At 61.0% G+C, this 18,929-nt stretch overlaps 1 protein-coding gene across 3 annotated transcripts in view; it reads left to right on the top strand.

Annotated features, from left to right (window-relative positions):
* RASGRF1 (Ras protein specific guanine nucleotide releasing factor 1) overlaps positions 1 to 15,825 on the top strand; it is a 54,100-nt gene extending 38,275 nt beyond the window's left edge. The window contains exons 17-27 of one of the 3 annotated variants that reach the window (XM_028502413.2): positions 1,142 to 1,312; positions 1,719 to 1,825; positions 2,210 to 2,322; positions 3,306 to 3,366; positions 4,894 to 4,997; positions 5,124 to 5,208; positions 7,488 to 7,685; positions 8,685 to 8,764; positions 13,381 to 13,498; positions 14,035 to 14,103; positions 14,535 to 15,825. In XM_028502413.2, the coding sequence (XP_028358214.1) occupies positions 1,142 to 1,312; positions 1,719 to 1,825; positions 2,210 to 2,322; positions 3,306 to 3,366; positions 4,894 to 4,997; positions 5,124 to 5,208; positions 7,488 to 7,685; positions 8,685 to 8,764; positions 13,381 to 13,498; positions 14,035 to 14,103; positions 14,535 to 14,627 (1,199 nt within the window). In that variant the 3' untranslated portion in view covers positions 14,628 to 15,825. Of the gene's footprint in view, positions 1 to 1,141; positions 1,313 to 1,715; positions 1,826 to 2,209; positions 2,323 to 3,305; positions 3,367 to 4,893; positions 4,998 to 5,123; positions 5,209 to 7,487; positions 7,686 to 8,684; positions 8,765 to 9,726; positions 9,958 to 13,380; positions 13,499 to 14,034; positions 14,104 to 14,534 lie in introns of those variants that run through there. The other 2 variants (XM_036013285.1, XM_028502414.2) reach the window with 2 other exon arrangements.
* Positions 15,826 to 18,929: the final 3,104 nt, after the last annotated feature.

Here is an 18,929-nt window from a genome sequence, read left to right as displayed (position 1 = left end):
CCCATGGTAACCGTGGGGCCAAAACTCCGGCTGCGGGAGTTGGGGGTGGCCCCCTGCTCTTACCCTGGCAAAGTCAGTTCCAGCCTGGACAGGGTGCACGACACTCCAGGCCCTGGCGGGCAGAGGGGCCAGCACCCTGGCCCACCCACGGGAGACCCAGGTTCCGGGGCGCCTCCTGAGCTGCGGCTCTGCCTCAGGGCCCTTAATCACCCCGCAGCCCTGTCCAGGGGCCAGGTTACTCCCATTCTTCAGTTAATGGGAGAGACTCCGAGAGGTGGTCTCAGAGTCCTGTCCTTACGGGTCTGAGGACCCGTCGGGAGGTCGGGTCTGCACACGGGGCTGAGGCCTGAAGGTGAGGACCCCCGCTCCCCTGCACACAGAGTGCAGCCCGAACCCCAGTCCCCCAGGGGCCCCCTAGCTGCAGGCACACGCAGCGGCTCAGACGCACGAGGCAGATCTCACCCAACGCGAAACCCCAGACCCCAGCTCAGCGGGTGCTCCTCGCGGCCCGGCCGCTGCCCTGAGTGCAGGCCGCTCCCCGCACCTCCAAGACGGAGCTGCAGGTCTCCAGAGTCAGCGTCCGCCACTGACTCCACTGAACGCGATTACGAATAGCGCTGATATCCCACGGCAGACACGGGGTCTTTCCCGGGACACCAAAGCTCCTTCCACCTGTATACTTCCACCCTTTGAGGCGGGTGCTCACATCCACCTCGTCGCTCGCCCACGGAGGCTCAGAGAGGTTAGGTAACCACCCCAGGCCACACAGCGAGTAGGCGGAGGACCCCGCGTGAAGGGCTCGGTGCCCGCCCCGCCCCTGAGCCTGTCGGCTTCCCTTGCAGATAGTCAGACGCTGGGCGCGTTGCAGGTTCTCCCCGAATGGGCAAGGGTCACAAGCTCCCTGCTCTCTGGGCCCGAGAGGTGACAGGGTTTGGGACAACAGAGCGACGCAGGGGTGGCTGGAGACAGCCCCCCCCCGCCCCCGAGGCAGGAGGGCGGCAGGACTGTGTGCGTGCCGCGGGAGAAGGCAGATGGAGGCGGCGCTGGGGGGCGCGCCGGCGCGCGGGGGACACGCCCCCTCCGGCAGCGCAGCCGGTTCGCGTTCGCGCGCCCTGGGACGCGGGCTCCCCTTCCTCCGCAGAGTTCCCGCTCTTCTCCTACAACAACGGGGTCGTCAAGACGTCCTGTCGCGAGCTGGAGAACAGCCGCAGCAGCCTGTCCGCAGCCTCCGCCTTCGCCATCGCGACCGCGGGCGCCAACGAGGGCACCCCCAGCAAGGAAAAGTACCGGAGGATGTCCTTGGCCACCGCAGGTGCGAGGGGGGCTTCGCTCAGGGCCTCCTGGAGGTCGGCCCGGCCGCCAGGGCGCCGGGGTCCCGTGAGGCCTTGGACGCTGCCCCCTGCTGCCCGGAGGCCCCTTCCTGCTTGTGCCCGGATGGAATCCGCTGCCCACGGAGCCCGGGTCGCCCCCACCTCCCACCTGCACACACAGGTCCCGGAGTGAGGACCCCAGGGGCCGCCAGTCTGGGGGGCAGCCCCGATCTGTCAGCAGAGACAAGCAGGGTGCCCAAGGGGCCTGGGGCTGGGAGGGTGGACTCTGTCCTCCAGGATGACAGCCCAGCCCCCCCCACCCCCGGGTCTGGGGTTTGAATGGAGGTGGGTCCAGCTCTGCTCCTTGTCTTCATGACCCTCTGCCCCCTCTGTCTCCTCTGCCAGCAGGGTTTCCCTCCGACCAGAGGCACGGAGACAAGGAGTTCGTGATCCGCAGAGCGGCCACCAACCGAGTCCTGAATGTGCTCCGGCACTGGGTGTCCAAGCACTCGCAGGTGGGTGCCGGCAGGCAGGCGTGGGGGAGGGGCGGCGGGAGGAAGGGGCGGGGCGGCGAAGAGCCTCACACCCCCTGGGAGGGGACCAAGGACATTCGGGGGACGGGGGCTTCTGTCTGTCGGGGTACGAGGTAGGTTCGCAACCCCCAGGGCCCCGGGTGAGGCCCTGGCTCTCAGGCACGGCCAGCAGAGCAGCGTACCTATCACCGGGAGGCCTCAGGGTCCCACGGGGGCCCTGCCGGGAGCCGGAGGAAAGAAAATGAGGGGACGGTCTCCATGGGCAAATCTGGGAACCGCAGCTCCCTCCCCTGGCCTGAGTCGGGCCGCCTTGGGGCAGCTCGAACAGGGTGTCCTGTGCACGGCCACCATCCCCTCCTCCCGCAGGACTTTGAGAGCAACAAGAAGCTCAAGCGCAAGGTGATTAGTTTCCTGGAAGAGGTCATGCGCGACCCGGAGCTCCTGTCGCAGGAGCGGAAGGCTGCCGGCAACATCGTCAGGTGGGGCAGATCCTGCCGTCCTCGCCCAGGGAGGCTAACCCCCATCTGTCCGGCTGTCCTAACGGCAGCCCCCAGCTGCCCCCTCCATGAGCTTGAACAGACAGTAGGGCCATGAAGTCTTAACCCGCCAAAGCTCAGTCAAGTGCAGCTCTCAGGTCCTCAGCCGCAACAGCCCCACGTGGCTGGCGGCTCCACACGGGGCGCACAGGTGAAGAACTCTGTCACGGTGGCGGGTTCCCAGGTGGCACTGGCTGGCCCGTGTGCGGGGGCTTGGGGGATGCCCATTGAGCTGAATTCAATGGAACTGTCCCCAAATCTGCACTCCTCCTCCTTCCCTGACAGCCCCCCTGGGCGCAGGTCAGGGGTCAGGCAGCTGCGTCTGAGTGGACCTTCCTCCACATACAGCAAACAGTTCGAATTCCCGGGCTGCAGGGAGGTGGGGGGGGGGCGGGGATCAGCTGCCACCTCTTTGTGGGGCTCAGTGGGAGCCAGGCACCAGCCCACCATCTGCCCAGGGCTGGCTCAGGTACAGGGGCCGGGGCTCAGGGTCTGGCCGGGCCCCAGCTGCCCCTCTTGGGCCCAGAGTGGCCGTCTCGGACTCAGATCCTTGGCCAAACTTGCCAGCCTTCCTCCAGCTCCCCGAAGACAGGCCTCAGCCCTGTCTGTGCTCCAAGTTCAGGGTCCTGGAACCTCTTCCAGGCTTCCGACCTCTTCGGCACTCACCCCACAGCACGCACTTCCACACACAGTCAGCCTGGCCCCCAGGGTCCCTCCTCACCCTCCGGGGTGCAGGGTGGAGCAGGCCACGGGGTTCTCCCGCCTGTCCCCCCCACTCTGCCTGACTCCCAGCTTCCACTGTTCCTGTCACCCTGCTGTCAGGGGGAGCCAGATGCAGGCATGGGGAGCTCAGGAGAGGACCTTAGCCAGTCAGGAGGGGAGGGGGGATACAGGGTGCATGGTCTCACTGTGCTTCCTGTCCCCAGGACTCTGACGCAGGAGGACCCGGGGGACAATCAGATCACGCTGGAGGAGGTCATGCAGATGGTGAGCCAAGCCGGTCCTCCCCTCCCCACCGCTGGCTCCCAGGACTCCTGCCCCTGCCCCAGACACCCTCAGAGAACACACTCACCCCTGCCAGGCCCTGCCCCAGGGGCAGCTCTGCAGGGCTGGCACCCAGAGCCCACCTGCACCCACCCCACCCCCTATCAGCTCCCACAGTCAATCCCCACACCATTGTCCATGTCCACGGGCCACTCATATGTGTTCTTTGTCTAGTCCCTTCCCCTTCTTTCCACCCTTGTCCCCTCCCACCTCCACTCTGGACAGGATGGAGGTTGTGCAGGTACCACTTCCTGCAGGCTGACCCTCTGGGGCAGAGCCCAGGCAGGAGAAGTCTATCCACCAGCCTCCCTCAGGGGCGCAGCCCCACAGGTCCCCAGCAGGGCCTGGCTGACATGCTTACCTGGCACCAGCACCTGGGCCTCTGGCTCCACAACAGCCAGACACTCTTCCCCACAAAGTGCCACTGGGCTGCCGGCCAAGAGCCTGGGTGGGGGACATCCAGTGCAGAGGAAGCCCCAGGGGCCTCAAAGCAGTGCTTGCTGGCAGGAGTTTCGAAAGCCCCTCAAAAGCCCTGGCTGGTGTGGCTCCGTGGATTGAGCACCAGCCTGTGGACCAAAAGGTCACAGGTTCGATTCCCAGTCAGGGCACGTGCCTGGGTTGTGGGCCAGGTCCCCAGTAGGGGGTGTGCAAAAGGCAACCACACATTGATGTTTCCCTCCCTCTCTTTCTCCCTCCCTCCCCCTCTCTCTAAATAAATAAAAGCTTTAAAAAAAAAGGAAAGAAAGCCTCACAAAAGGCGGAGGAAGCTGTCCACTAGCCTCTGCACCCCCCGCCCCGCAGCATCGAATCCCCACACCCATACTTGTTCCTGACGTGTCCCCAGTGGATGCGGACCCCTCCCAGACCGGCACAGTCGTCCCTGTCCCCCTTTTCTCCAGCTCCCTGTGACCCCTCCCAAGGTCTCTGAGCCAGGGACCCCGGTCTCCCTGTGCTCACCTGGTGCAGGGACCTCGGGGCCCTGACTAGTGTTTCCTGAAGATTTCCCCCTGTCACGGAACTCAGGTCCTGTCCTCCCACAGGCAGCCCAGTGACCAGGCACACGGTGACCCTGGGACACTGGCCAGTCGGCTGTCCTGGGGGCAGTCACACCTGTGAGTCCACATCGGCTGTCGAAGTTTGCAGAGCCTGCTTCGGGCACAGACAGGGCCTACCAACATGTGGCCGTCACTCACCTCCGGGCACCTGTTGTCACACTCATGTGCTGGGGGTGACGGCAGCTTCCTGGCAGGACGAGCAATGACCAGATGGGTCCTCGCCAGGCACAGGCCTGCAGCCCGAGAGGGGCCAGGCCACAGTGGCTCCAGCAGCCTCTGTGCCCTGTGCTCATCTCCCACTGGGTCTGCCAGGAGGGGCCCTGGCTCACCTGGTCATACCTGTCCACCTGCCCCCCCCACCCAAAGTGGCCAGAACTCTGGGAGGTGGCCCTAACGCAGACTCTGCTGCCCCCAGGCCGCGGGCGTGAAGGCCGAGCCCTTTGAAAACCACTCGGCGCTGGAGATCGCGGAGCAGCTGACGCTGCTGGACCACCTGGTCTTCCGGAAGATCCCTTACGAGTGAGTGGGCGTGGGTGCCCGGTCCTCCCCACTCCCACCCTGCAGGAAGTCCCGCCCCCAGAAATGACACCCTCTGAGGCGAAGCCACCTCACGGTGCCTGCCCGGGTGCCCCCCCCTTCCTCCAGGGAGTTCTTCGGGCAAGGCTGGATGAAGCTGGAGAAGAACGAGCGGACCCCTTACATCATGAAAACCACCAAGCACTTCAACGACGTGAGTGGCCGCCACGGTTTCTTCGGCAGAGCCCTGAGGCCCTCGCCGGGGGTCTTGGGCTGTGGCTTTGTCCGGCTTCGTCTCAGCCTCAGTTTCTCCCCCTATCGAGGGGGCTGGCCCCAGGAGGGTGCTGGGATTCTTGGGGGAGGGGGTGCTCCTCAGAGCAGCCTCCTGGAGAGTCCGAAGGAAGGAACTGGGGAGACAGGAAGGGGTACCCCACACTGTGCTCCTCATTTTCAACCTCATCGTGTTATCAGAGGCAAGCACACTAGGCTGCAAAATGTCACCCTTCCCTCTTAACACTGCACAACGCAGAAGCCCCTCAAGTTCCTGAAGTTTTGGCCCCTGTGCCTGGAAGTGAAGTTCCGACCCCCCTTTCCTGCCCTTGCCTGTTGGGGAGGGAGATGAGGCTAGGTTTGAGCCCAGGGCTCGAGGGGGTCCACATGGCCTAGGGTCTGCCTCCTCCTGGACCCCCACCAGGAAGGCAGGACTCACTGGTGAGGGGGCAGTAGGACTGGGTGCGTCCCCCACACCCTGCTCCCAGAACCTGCCTCCGGAAACAGGGACAGCAGAGAACAGGGAGCCAGTCTTCTGAGGGGTGATCACACCCACTCCCTGTTTGGTCTCTGGCACCAGTAAGAAGGGCCCCTTCACTTAGTCCGCCTGTGGCCCAGCACCGGGCTGTACATGTAGCTCGTTCAAACCTCCCAGTCCCGAAAGAGGGGGCAGGTACCATGTTGTAGGAAACCAGGGTCCCAAGGGGCACAGGTCCTCGCCCCTGTCCGGGAGCAGAGGGCACCCCCACGGCTGCACAGCCCGGGCTATAAAAACACACTCAGGCCCCCTGACCGCTAGAGGGCGCCCGCCCCTCCATTCCTCTTAGCCTCCGATGGGAGCACAGGACCCACCTGTCCTGACCCCGAACCCCGGGACGCCCCTTCCCGCTTCCAAACGCACCGGTCCTGGGAGGGAACAAGGAAGACCCAGCACCCCTGACTAGCAGGAGCCAGCGACGGTGGGCAAGTCCCCAGGACACAGGCAGGAGGCCCGAGTCTCGCGACGTCCAGACGATAGGCGCAGCAACAGTCCCAGGCAGCCGCAGGCCGGTTCTCCCTGCCCGTCCCACGGCCCACGGTGTGCGCAGGACTCCAGTCAGTAAAGACAAGAGCAGGGAGTGAGCGTTTGTTGAAGGCTCACGCCGCGCCACCGGGCAGCCCGGCATTTGCTCCCGGAGTGTGCGCGCCCCTGTGGGTGAAGAAGCTGCGGTGCAGGGGGTTCGCCTTCATCCCCAGCGGGGGCGCCCTCCACGCGCAGGCGCTGCGCTGTCTCTGCAGAATCCCTCCGCTTCTCTCCGGGAACCGCGCTCCCTCATCGTCCCGCGCGGTGCTTCTGCCCATTTCCCCACCCCGTCGGCTCTCAGCTCTTTGTCTTCCCGAATGGGTCGGCGGGGACCTCCAGTGTCAGGGTCAGAACTGGGGCGAGGCAAGCAGGCGCCCAGCGCGCAGAGGCTAAGGAGCCGCCCCTCTCGGGGCCGGCTCCTGCCCGCGGGCCCCTTGAGTCTGGGCCCCTAGAGTCCGGGCCCCTGAGACAGCGTTCACTGGGAAGGGGCGACAGCGAATCTGGTTCCCGGTTTAGAGAGGACGCGTCCACTGCTTCCCCGTTTAGGGTGCTGCTTGTCATGCACTGCTGTGGAAAAATGGCATCTCTCCATTTCCCTTTGGGAGTGTGATCGTTTTCCTCATTATTCAAGCTTTTGATAACTTTGGGTAACTGATTTTTTGGGGTTTTTTCTTTTTCATATACCATCCTACATAAATCCTCAGTAATTTACAGATTCCTGCTGGCATTTTGAAGATAATATTTCTCATGGTATTTTCTAAATGGTATGCCTAATACAGAGACAAGCTTTTTATTTTTGTGCGCTGAGTCCTTAACTGGACACCCTGACAAGCTCAGTTAGTTTTTCCTAAGCATTCTTCCAGAATTTTCTTTTTTTAAGACGATTTTTAAAAGATTGTATTTATTTTTAGGCAGAGGGAAAGGGAAGGAGAGGAAACATCAGTGTGTGGTTGCCTCTCGCGTGCCCCCTACTGGGCACCTGGCCCACCGGCGCCCCTTTGGTTCGCAGGCCAGTGTTCGGTCCACTGAGCCACACCAGCCGGGGCTCTTTGGGGATTTTCAAACACGGGATCTGCTCACCTGCAAATAAAGGCGACCAGTCACTTTTGCAATACTTAACTCCTCTTATCTTTCTCTTGTCTCATCACCTGGGCTCAAAGATCAGTAACCTGATCGCTTCGGAAATCATCCGCAGCGAGGACATCGGCGCGAGGGTGAGCGCCATCGAGAAGTGGGTGGCGGTGGCCGACATCTGCCGCTGCCTGCACAACTACAACGCGGTGCTGGAGATCACGTCCTCCATGAACCGCAGCGCCATCTTCCGGCTGAAAAAGACGTGGCTCAAAGTCTCTAAGCAGGTGTGGGCAGGACGCCGGCGGGGCCTTCTGCTGCGGCTGGGCAGCGGGGCAGGGAGTCCGGCGCGCTGGGGCCCTGAGCAGTCACAGTCAGGCAGAGGACAGGGTGAGGCCTGGCTTGCCCAGGCGCAGTGGGACTCCTCTTCTCCCTATAGCGCCTGGGACCCATGGGTCTGTGATTCCCACTTGGATGATTAACAGTCCGGAGTGGGAAGGGTGCTGGTCCCAACACTCTGCTCTTGGCCTTGGCACCCCTCCCGGACCTGCAGGCGGCTGAGACGGTGGTCAGGGGACCCTGCCAGTCCCTCCCCTGGACTCTGATCTCCCCAGACCTCTGTCCACCAAGAGCATCAGCCGGTCCCCGCTCCCCATTGGGTGGCTGGGGATCCCAAACAGCAGCTCGATCTTCATTCATTGACAACGCGATTCTGAAAACCGGCAGGAGCATTCTGCCTGGGGAAGGAAGTTCCCTGCACAGGGGGCCCTAGGGCGCAGTTCCTCTGAAAGGAGGGCCCAGTAGGAGACTTGGATCACTTGGTGGGTGTCCCAGCCTGCATGTCTGCCGGGGGGCTGGACGAGGTGGCCTCCAAAGGCAGCAACGACTTTTGTCGGCATCTCTTCTCTGGACTCCTAAATGTGGGCGGAGTCCTGACATAGGTCGGTGCCGGTGGAAGAAGACCGTGGCGCCCTCTGGGCGCATTTCCTGAGCAGGACCGTGACCATGAATCCCCCACCACTCTCTGGTCTGGGCACGGCTCCCAGGGGCGGACCCATCACATCCTCCTAGGTCACCAGGTCTCAGGAACCCCCAAACGCAGGCCCCCACTCCTCCCTCCTGTGTCTAAGGAGCACAAGTGAGTGAGTGTGGTCGGTCAAAGCCACGACCCTTGGGAGTCTGGGGTCAAGGCTCCACACCCAGGAAGTGGCCTGAACCACCCGCCCAGCCAGAGGACCCCGTGGTGCGAGGGCCGTGTGCTAGTAAACGCTTCTCATTCCTTCCAGACCAAAGCTCTGATTGATAAGCTCCAAAAGCTTGTGTCCTCGGAGGGCAGATTTAAGAATCTGAGAGAGGCTCTGAAAAAGTAAGTGTGTCGTTCTGTCGCCGTCCGTTTTCACCTTGTAAGAACCGCATCCACACCCCCATCTGGCTGGAGCAGGAGGTCTGTCTGTGTGTGTGTCCGTCTGTCTCCCCCCAAGGCTCCCCCTAGACGCCTGGACCCCCCCCCCCCAGGGCGGGGCAGCTCTGTGCTCAGTCGTCTCCCTCCCGGGATGGGCGCGGGAACCACTCGGGAGCCCCCGCAGGCCCAGCAGCTGTGCTGATGGACCGCGAGCACCCGGTTCCTTGATTCTAAAACGCACATTTGTGGGCGTTCTACTATTTCTGACACGGGGGGATAGCTGTTTAAGGTCAACGTGTCTATTTAATGGGGTTGTGTTTACTTTTCCTTGGGAATCAATCATCAAAACAAAAGTGTCTTCACAGACAATGGCCTTTTAGAATCAAAGGAAGGAGGCTTTTTACCCGTCACTGCCCCTCGCAGCCCACAGAGAGGTCCCCTCCCCGAGCCCAGCCCCAGCGTGCAGCCTGCCTGCACCGCTGCTCCTCCGACCCCCGGCCCTAGGCGCTCAGACCAGGCCGCTCCTTGTGGGGGGAACCATCCTGTGCCCTGTAGGATGTGGAGTCGATCCCCAGACTCCACCCACAAGAGTGTCCCCGCCCTCCGTGATGAGGACCAGAAAAGTCTCCAAACATTTCCAAGTGTGTGGGGCACGTCAACACGCGCCCCACGGTCCCTGCCCCTCTGGCCACGCAGACACGGGGGACCTTGGATCCTGTCTCTCTAGGGACCCCTGCCCATACAGGGCCTGGAGAGGGACCCGTCCGCGCTCCGCCCGCCCTCCCGCTCGCCCGCACGGCGGCGCTGACGCACCACGCCCCTGCCAGCCTCCTGCGCCCCTCCCGCGCCCTCCCGCGCGCCTGGTCTGCCCCCTGCCGGCTCCGTGTCCATGGCCTTGACCACCTCCACTCTGTTTGTGTCCTCAGACAGATGTTGCACCCATCTGTGCTGTCGGCGTCTCTCCCCTGCCCGGGCTGCCGCAGCCCCGCGGACTGTGCTTGTGCATTCACCACCTGTCCGTCCGCCCCCGGGCGCCTCCATCTGCTTCCTCGTCCGCGCCGCCGCCACCACCACCGCCGCCACGGCCTCCGTGGCCCCATTCTGTCTGAGTCCCCATCCTGACTGTCCTCCCTCCCTCAGGGCACCCGCGGGCCCGTGTAAGTGCCTCTCCCTGACGCCGCTGTCCCTGCCGCGCGGGACGGACGAGGCCTGCGGGCGCTCGCCCTGGGGGCTGAGACCGCGAGCCGAGGGTCCCCGCCTCCCAGAGACCTCGGCCCAGCCGAGCAGAGGAGGGAGAGAGAGGCGGGGGCACTTGGGGCCAGCGCTCCGGCACCCGAGGCATTATCGCGGAGAACGTGCGCTGTGGGCACTGGCGTGGCTCAGCAGGCGGAGCACCGCGGGCACAGGGGGCGTGGCACGGCTGCGCCCCGCCCAGACAGGGGCTCCCGTGCCCCGTTCCTCTGTCCCAGCCCCTTGTCGGTCGTCCTACAACCGTCAGCCTTGCAGCTGCACCCGGGCTGCAGAACAGTCCTACTGCCTTTACCAGCCAAGGCGGCACCCCCACGTCTTCCCTCCCTCTCTCCCCTACCCCCTCTTTTAAATATCTCCCGCAGCCCCCGCCCGGGAGCCCAAGAGGCACCTCATCTTCCCTCCTCACTCCCCATGACGCTGTCCCCTCCCCTCTGCCTGCGGGTGATCAGAACCTTCCCACGAGCCCGTGCCACAAAGTCTGGCTGAGAGCTACATTTGGCCGTAAAAGTCGGTCGCCGGCCCTTTTGGGGCTGGTTCCAGGTGTGCCTGCATCTCCAGTTCAACCCAGCGCATATTTGCGTATCTGCACTTTTAAAAATTTTTTTTTAATTTTTTTATCTGCACTTTTTTCAGTATGAGTAAGAAATGGTTGGCTGAGAGGCCAGGGAGGCAGGCTGCGGCTGCGGCGAGGGAAGCCACGCCCCTTTGTCCCCCGAATTCAGAATGGGGAACAGCCAGGGAGGAGACTCTGTGGGCCACAGGCCCTCCCCCCACACCCCCGCCAGTCCTCTGCCAATGAGACAGCCGGTTGGTCAGTTAGTGTCCGGGTGGTGAAAGCAAGACAGGGCCCTGAGCCCCTCTCCACTGTGGACTCGCAGTCTTTTTTTTTTTTTTCCTCAAAACCTGAGCACCTAATTTTCCTGCCACAAGCACCAGAACCTTGGGGCCTGGCAGCAGGGGTTTCGGCCACCACTGCCCAGCCCCAGTGCCCCCTGAGAGGGAGAGGAGACCCCCACCCGCTCCAGGGATTTGGGGTGGAGGACAGTGGCCCACCTGGCAGCTGGGGCAGAACCAAGGGAAGGCATGGAGAGAGAGAGAGAGGACAGGCCCTGCCTGCTGTCCCGGTTCCTGGGGTTCGCAAGGGTGGGCGCTGCTCATGCCTCACCAGGAACTTCTCAGCAGAGAGAAACTTGACATGTAGGGGCTCCGAACAGCATGGGCAAGGCCCCCCAAAACCAGAGCACCCTCTAGAATGGGGTGGGCACTTCTCTGCTCCCTGAAATGTTGGGTCCGGGCATGCGAGGGGTCTGCCAGAGGAGGAAGCCACCCCGTATCAGGGCTCACCCCGGGCTGCCTGCCCGCCCCACCCCACCCCTGAGACCCACACGGAGGCGCCAAGCAGAGGGCGCTGTGCCCACAGGAGCCCTCCCTCTGCAACCCTTCCCTGCAGGGGCTCAGTGTAGGTCGGTCAGTCCCCTGCCGTGGCAGCCTTAGGGGCCATCGGCCAGCCCTCTCTGCCCCACACCACCCCGTGCCAGGGCTGGCTGCTGCCATGGCAACCCCACGCACCGGCGTGGCTTTGGGTTCGATTGGGCAGGTGTGTGTGCGCGCACCAGGTATGCTGTTTCCTAGGCCCCTCAGGAGGCCCCTCGCTCTGAAGGTGGCCAGCAGGGACCGAGTTAGCGGCTGGACAGGAAGAAACAGTCACGAAAACCAGACGACCCCCGAGGTTTCCCCTGGTCTGGGCGGTGAGGGACCCTGGAGCCTTCAGTCACGCTCGGTCCCCCGGGGGTAAGGGGTCCCGGGAGCCCTCCAGGGGGCTGGTTAGGGCTGCCCCCCACAGACATAGCGGGGTGGGGGGCAGAGTCACTCCTGCTGTAGCCCGCCCTCCCCCCACGGCTCCCTCCCCGGTCCGTGAGCTGTGTCTCTGTCGGACACACACGTCTGTGGGTCCCAGCACAGTAAGACAGGAAGTGAAAGCCAGGCCTGCCCACGACCTGTGTGACCCTTGCTTTTTAATTTTTTTGTCAAAATCCACAGTTAAATAATTCTATTCAACAGCGTGACCCTGTATAAAAATGCACAGGTGCGCGACGGGAACAGAAATCTCACAAAGCAGCCCATGCCTCCTGTCCACGCCGCAATGACCTCGGATAGTTTCTCTTCGATTCTACCTCTTTAAGAAAAAAAAGTGTTTTTAACCTGGTCAACACCCGCTACCATAGTTCGACACCCATAAATGGTGCTGTTCAGAAAAGTCACCAGGGTTGCCGCCGCCGCTCCCCAAACTGCGAGGCTGCCCCTCACAACCGGGACAGAGCCGATAGCACCGGGGTTGACTTAGCAGCTTCCTTTACACGGACTCGCTCTTTCCCCAAAATAAACTTCAACAGGAAAGAACGCTTCCTGTTTCAACGGGAAACGAGCCTATGGTCTGCAGATACAGCATTACCATAGAAAAATACAGTGGAAACAGAACGTTCAGTTCTGGCCGGACCCTGCCGTGGGCAACATTCCGGTCCTGAGACCTGTTGGTATTTGTTCAGAAAGGAGAACGTGCAGGGCCGAGAATGCCGAGGTCTGGGAAGCGGCAAAGCCAGGCTGCCTTGCGGAGTCCTTAGCACAGGGCAGGTTGAGACCCAGTGTTTCCACTGTAGGAATCGAGGTTATTTAATGCCGTGTCTGGGTACCCCCTAAAATCCAGTGTCAGACCTCCAAATATTGTCTGAGCCTCAGTTCTAGCGTACAAAGGGGAAATGAGGACCAGAGAGGGCAAGGACAGGCCTGGGGTCACACAGAGAGCAGGTGAGGGCCGGCGGCCACAGGAGACCCAGGTGAGACGAGCTAGCAACGTGGCGACACTGTACGCCCGCGAGGAGGCTGCAGAGCACTGTGTTAGGAGTCCCCCAGGGGGCTGTACACACCCACCCCAGAGTCAGCCCCGTAGCAGCTCCCCAGCCAGAGGCACACCAGAGAAAGGTCTCGATGGAGCCCCAATGGGAGAGGCATGGCCGTCTGGCTCCGCAGTTCCATCTCCCAGAAACGGGGTCCCCCAGGGTTGCCAGTCAAAGGAGCTGCCACCCAGCAGCCACGTCAAGGCAGGTGATCTCAGAGGGCAGGGGCTCCGGCTTGGCAGGCGATGCCCACAGGGCAGAAGGAGACGGCAGGAACCAAGTGGGCACTGCAGAGCCCTCGGGCACACGAGTCCAGGGCAGGTCTGGGTGGACAGCGTCCATGGCAGGACAGAGAGGAGAGGGGACGGGTGTGGTGTGCTGGGACAGGCTCCCGGTTTTCAGCGGAAACTGTCGTTACTGCCGTTTGCTCCCAAGCTGCGACCCGCCCTGCGTCCCTTACCTGGGCATGTACCTCACCGACCTGGCCTTCATCGAGGAGGGGACGCCCAACTACACGGAGGATGGCCTGGTCAACTTCTCCAAGATGAGAATGGTGCGTTTCCCACGGCAGGGCAGGGTGGGGGCCGCAGACCGGAAGGGGCGCGCCCATGTGGGAGTTGGAATCCAGCCTCTCAGGGGAGAACGGTGGCCCCCAGGGCCAGCCTTGCTGCTCCTTCTCCTGTGATGCCCGCTATCTATCTGAGGGGCAGGCTGGAAGGCCAGGGCCACCCCCACCCCCACCCCATCACCCCTCAGAGCCCCACCTGGCTGCCTCCGAAGCCCAGACTTCTGTTCACGCCCACTGCAAGCCTGGCTTCTCGCCGCCCCGGCCCTCCTCCCTTCAGCTGCGGAGCCTCTGCTTGTCCCGACTTCCCACCTGTCTTCTGTAACAGATGGCACTTCTGCGGCAGACACAGGGTGGGAGCCCCCTGCTGGCCCCAGCAGGCACCTGGGGCGCACGGCTGCCTTTCACCTCTGTGGGGGCCTGGGGGCCTCCGAGAAGCAGGCCGCCGCCCTTGTGTCCTGCAGAGTGGGCTGCTGGCGCCGAGAGGAACCTGTCTTTACCCAGAACTCCCTTCCTCCCCACAGATATCCCACATTATCCGGGAGATTCGCCAGTTTCAACAAACTGCCTACAAAATAGAGCACCAAGCAAAGGTAAGCCGGTGGGACTGCAGGGTCACAGTGCCTTTGCACAACCGCCCCACCAGAGGCGCCCCCCACCCCCGAGCTGTGACCGGAACCTGGTTCACATCTGAGAGCCACGGGAGAGAAGAAAATGCCGTGGCCTAACCCAGCGATTCCCAACCTCTTCCGTCTCACTGCCACAAACTCATTACTGGGATTCTGCAGCACACCACAAAATATATTGCATTCTTGGCCAATCTGACCCAAAAAATAGGTATCATTTTGAGTCATGCACACAGGACAGCTATCGCTGTGTTGGCAAAACACTGCTTTCTCTACTGTTACCACACACACCCCCCCAAGCATGCCAGGTTCCGGGGAGACCCCCGTGTCTGCAGTCAGAGCCGGGGGGGAGGGGGTCCTGTGACCCCGCCCTTCCCTTCTCTGTCCTGCTCTCTCAGGTGACCCAGTATTTACTGGACCAGTCTTTTGTGATGGACGAGGAAAGCCTCTACGAGTCTTCTCTCCGGCTAGAACCCAAGCTGCCCACCTGAAGCCGCCCCGCCCAGAACCCAATGCTCCCCAGAGACCCGCTGTAGGATTCTGTACATAGTCGTTTGGTTTCTCTGGATTTCCATCTCTAGTACCTGCTTCTCCAAGAACACAAACCCACTCTTGTTCTTAGACTCCCATAGAGCCAGACTAGGACTCTCCGAGCCGGTCCTGACGTCGTGCAAACACTCCCCCATCTCCCTCTGCTCCTGTTTCCTGACACTGTCTCCTGGTCTCTCCGCCCGCCCCTTGCTCTTCCTGAAGGGCACGCAGAACCGTGCATCCATGACTCTTAGGAAAAGTCCTGCTTCTGTCCTCCCCCAGCCCAGGCCCTGGGCTGAGTGGCCTCCCTCCCAGCATGTCCCATTAGTCGTTAAAACTGGGTGGGGGGTGGGGGAGGCGGGAGGGGGAGCCACACACCCTGACGTCCTGCCAGTTCCCAAAGCAGCTTTGCCAGCCAAGGTCGCAGGTCTCAGAGCTCCCCCGTCCCCCGGGCACCCACCGGGCCGGAAGGGATCCCTCTCCTCAGACAACCGCGCTAATGCTGCGCCCCCAGCCCCGGCCTGGGGGCGGGCGTCGGGACACCACGCCCTTCTCGCTGCGTGACCGACAGCACATCGGCTGCACCAGCAGCAGCATCTCCGTCCACCGCACCCGACGAGGCTCCGGGAAGGCGCCAAGGACAACGGAATCGCCACACCAAGTCGACCCCTGCCGACCGCCGCCCTGCGTCCACTGCAAGTCGGGAACACAAACGGAGGTCACGTCCCCTCTTTCCGACGCCTGACGGCCCCTCCCAGCTTACGTTGAGATGCTACGCCTCGTGAACACAGCGCCACACTGTAGAGCTTAGGACACCCACCGCCGCGTGTTTGTACTGCACTCACTGTAGTCCTGTCCACACGCCCCCCCGCGGGAAGGTAGTACGGTAGTGCTTACTCTGTGAATACCATGCCTATTTTTTACACTGTACAGCCCCGGCGACGCAGGTTAGCTCCGGGGTGGCAGGCATGCTCCACCCCCACGTGGACCTTTCCGCCGTCAGCAATACCTAGTGGTATGAGAATTCTATTTCCAGTCCCAGACTATTTCCACTTACAGCTTGTTTGGAGAAAAAAAAAAAAAGGAGTTTCCATTTTTGTAACAATATATGTTTCCTGATTACCTCTTGCTAATAAATCTATTCTATCTCAGGGTGAACAGTGGGTTTTGATGGATTTCATTCCTTCGCTCGAGGGACACGGAATGAGCACTTGGTCCCTGTCCGGGCCTGGGTTGGGGCTGGAGATCCAGAGTGATAAGCACACCATTCCTGCTTTGTGGGGATGCACAGTCTCATGAGGGAGCTGGCGGGTGGCGCTTATCTGTCATAGCAGGGAAGAATCACACCAGAACCTAACAGCTTCAGAGGATGACTACTAACTACTAGCCCTGGCAGGTGTAGCTCAGTGGATTGAGCGCCAGCCTGTGAACCAAAGGGTCACCACTTCCATTCCCAGTCAGAGCATGTGCCTGGGTTGCGGGCCAGGTCCCCAGTAGGGGGCGCACAAGAGGCAACCACACACTGATGTTTCTCTCTTCTTTCTCCCTACCTTCCCCTCTCTCTAAAAATAATTAAGTTGGGTTTTGGTTTTGTTTTTTTTTGAAAAATGATGACGATTACCTCTCACAGTTTGTTGTGTCGACGGGCCCCAGCTGCCAGATCTTGGTTGGGGTCTCCCATGAGTTTTGGTCACACAGCGGCTGGAGCTGGGGTCATCTGAAGCCCAACTGGACCGGGTGCCCAAGCTGGAGCTCCACGTGGACGGAAGTTGCTGTCGGGTGGGCGGAGCTGGGCCTGTGGACCCAGAACAGTTGCGTGCTCGCCTCGGCATTAGCGCCTCCCCCAGGGGTGGCCCGACCAGAGGCTCAGGCGGAAGCTGCAAGTCCTCAGAATTCCCAGAACATCACTCCCACGGTATTAATGACAATAACCTTCTAGGGCGTTAATCTTTTTAAATCCTCACCCGGGGCCACATTTTTTCACTTTAAAGAGAGAGGAAGTGGGGGGGGGGGGGGAGAGGGAGAGAAACATCATTGATTGGTTGCCTCCAGTACACGCCCCCCAATCCCGAAACCCTTGGTGTACAAGACGGCGCTCCAACCAACTGAGCCACTCGGTCCAGGGCCTAATGCAATGATTTTTATAAATTCAAAATTAATGTAAAATCTACCATGAACAAATTGTCAAAATTTTCACTAAAGACAGGCCCGGGGCTCCCGATTTTTCCTGCGGTGTCGGCACCGGCCTCCTGCCTCTTCGGCGGGAACCAGCGGCTGCGGCTCAGAGAGAGGAAAGAGCCGATTCGTGGGCAGAGGGGGTCGGCGAGGCTGGCCTCTAGGCTCGTTTGCTCTGGCTGGCTGGCTGTCGGGGCTGTCTCTTGCCCGCAAGAGGAGACGGCCCCAGGCCCGCAGCGTCCTCCGGAGTAAGTGGGTTCACGGTGGCAAGCGGTGCCGCCTATTGGCATCTGACCGCCCCCTCTCCGGCTTCTGGCTCACACCCTGTGTTTACTGGCCGAGGCCTCTTTCCTAACAGTGGCCCCGAGGAGAACTTGATGGCTGCAGGGGCAGGAGGGCCAGGCTGTTGCTGTCACGGCAGTTTGAAGGTGCCACCCAGGTGTGTGTGAGGCTGCGTGTGCAAAGCTGGGCAACCCGCACCAGCCCGGTTCCCGAGCTCCCGGCTGCTGGGAGCTGGAGCCCCAGAGGGGAGGGGGTGGGGGATAGACTCCCACCCAGCAGTGCCCTCCGGGATGCAGCCCACACTGCCCTCGGCTGCAGCACGCTGACCTCCTCAGGTCCCAGCCTCACCCGCACAGCCAGCGTCCTGACCCACTGCTCAAGTCCGGAACCCAGAGGTCACCCTGACTCTGCTGCCGGAGGGTCACCAGGTCCATCGGGTCATCGTCCTGATTACCTTTGCAACCAAGTGACCATGCCTCACTGGCTCTGCCCCCACCCTGCACCCACAGGCCTCCAACCTTTGGGCTGACAGGACCCCTCTACCTGTGCTCTTAAAAATGATTAAGAACCCAACAGAAAAACTCACAGAAAAACCCAGGTACATGGGCTGTATCGGTCCATACAATTGTATTACTGATTTGTGTGTTCAAAATTAAAACTGAGGGAAACTTTTCAAATGACTACTAATTCATTGAAAAATCACAGTGACACCAGCGATCCCTCTTTGGGGTATATGAGGTTAAAAGACAATGTACAGAATGGCGGGGGAAGTCTTCAAAAATCATGTATCTGAAGAGAGTTTAATATCCAAAGATATTTGTAAATTCTTACAACTCAATAACAAAAACACAACAAATCAATTTTAATTACAGACAAAGGACTTAATAGACATTTCTCCCAAGATATAGGTACACATGGCCTATAAGCACGTGAGAAGATGTGCAACATTAGTGGTCATTAAGGACTACAAATCACATGGCTGGCGTAGCTCGGTGCATTGCAAACTGAAGAGTCACCAGTTTGATCCCCAGTCAGAGCACATGCCTGGTGTGCTGAGCCAGGTCCCCAGTAGGGGGCGCATGACAGGCAACCACACATGGATGTTTCTCCCCTTCTCTCCCTCCCTTCTTTCTCTCTAAAAATAAATAAATAAAATCTTTCAAAAAATAAATAAATATGATCCTTTTAAATGAGAAGTCCAAGAACAGCAAATTAGTAGGGGAGTGGTGACCAACTTCACGAGGGCGGGGTGCTGTTTGGGGGTGACTCATGTTGGACAGTAAGCGGAGGTGGGGTTGCCCAACACTGGGAATGTACTCAGTGCCCCAGAACCACACACTCTAAAATGGTTCATCACACGTCATGTGAAATGCACCTAAAAACAAAAAACAAAAAACGGAAGGAACCGAAGGTAAGTGTGCGCTCACTGAGACGTGCTGCCGTGGATGGGGGAGTTCTGAATCGTACACTTCAAAGTGCTTACTTGTGTGTTATGCAGACTTACTCCAGTTTTTAAATAAACAGTCATAAAAGGGGGGCTGGCCAGAGGAAGTGCCTCAAAGTGGGCGGCAGCCAGGGCTGCGGTCTGAGAGGAGGGGGAGGGGAGTCCAGAATGAGGAGGAGGCAAAGCCCAGGCTCCCCACTGGGAGCAGGGACAGGACGGCCCCGTGGCTTCGCAGGAGCCACTCAGCGGTGCCAAGACACGGCCTGATGGCGAAACCTCCAGGGCGCCTTCTGCCAGCCAGCCCCTTATCAGCCCTTATCGCCTCACGTGCCCTGATCTGTTTACCGGGCAATTACGACCC

This window comes from Phyllostomus discolor, chromosome 12 (assembly GCF_004126475.2).
Source record: "Phyllostomus discolor isolate MPI-MPIP mPhyDis1 chromosome 12, mPhyDis1.pri.v3, whole genome shotgun sequence".
Classification (NCBI taxonomy): domain Eukaryota; kingdom Metazoa; phylum Chordata; class Mammalia; order Chiroptera; family Phyllostomidae; genus Phyllostomus; species Phyllostomus discolor.
Note: the sequence above shows the minus strand (reverse complement) of the source record. Positions and strands in the feature narration are given on the sequence as shown.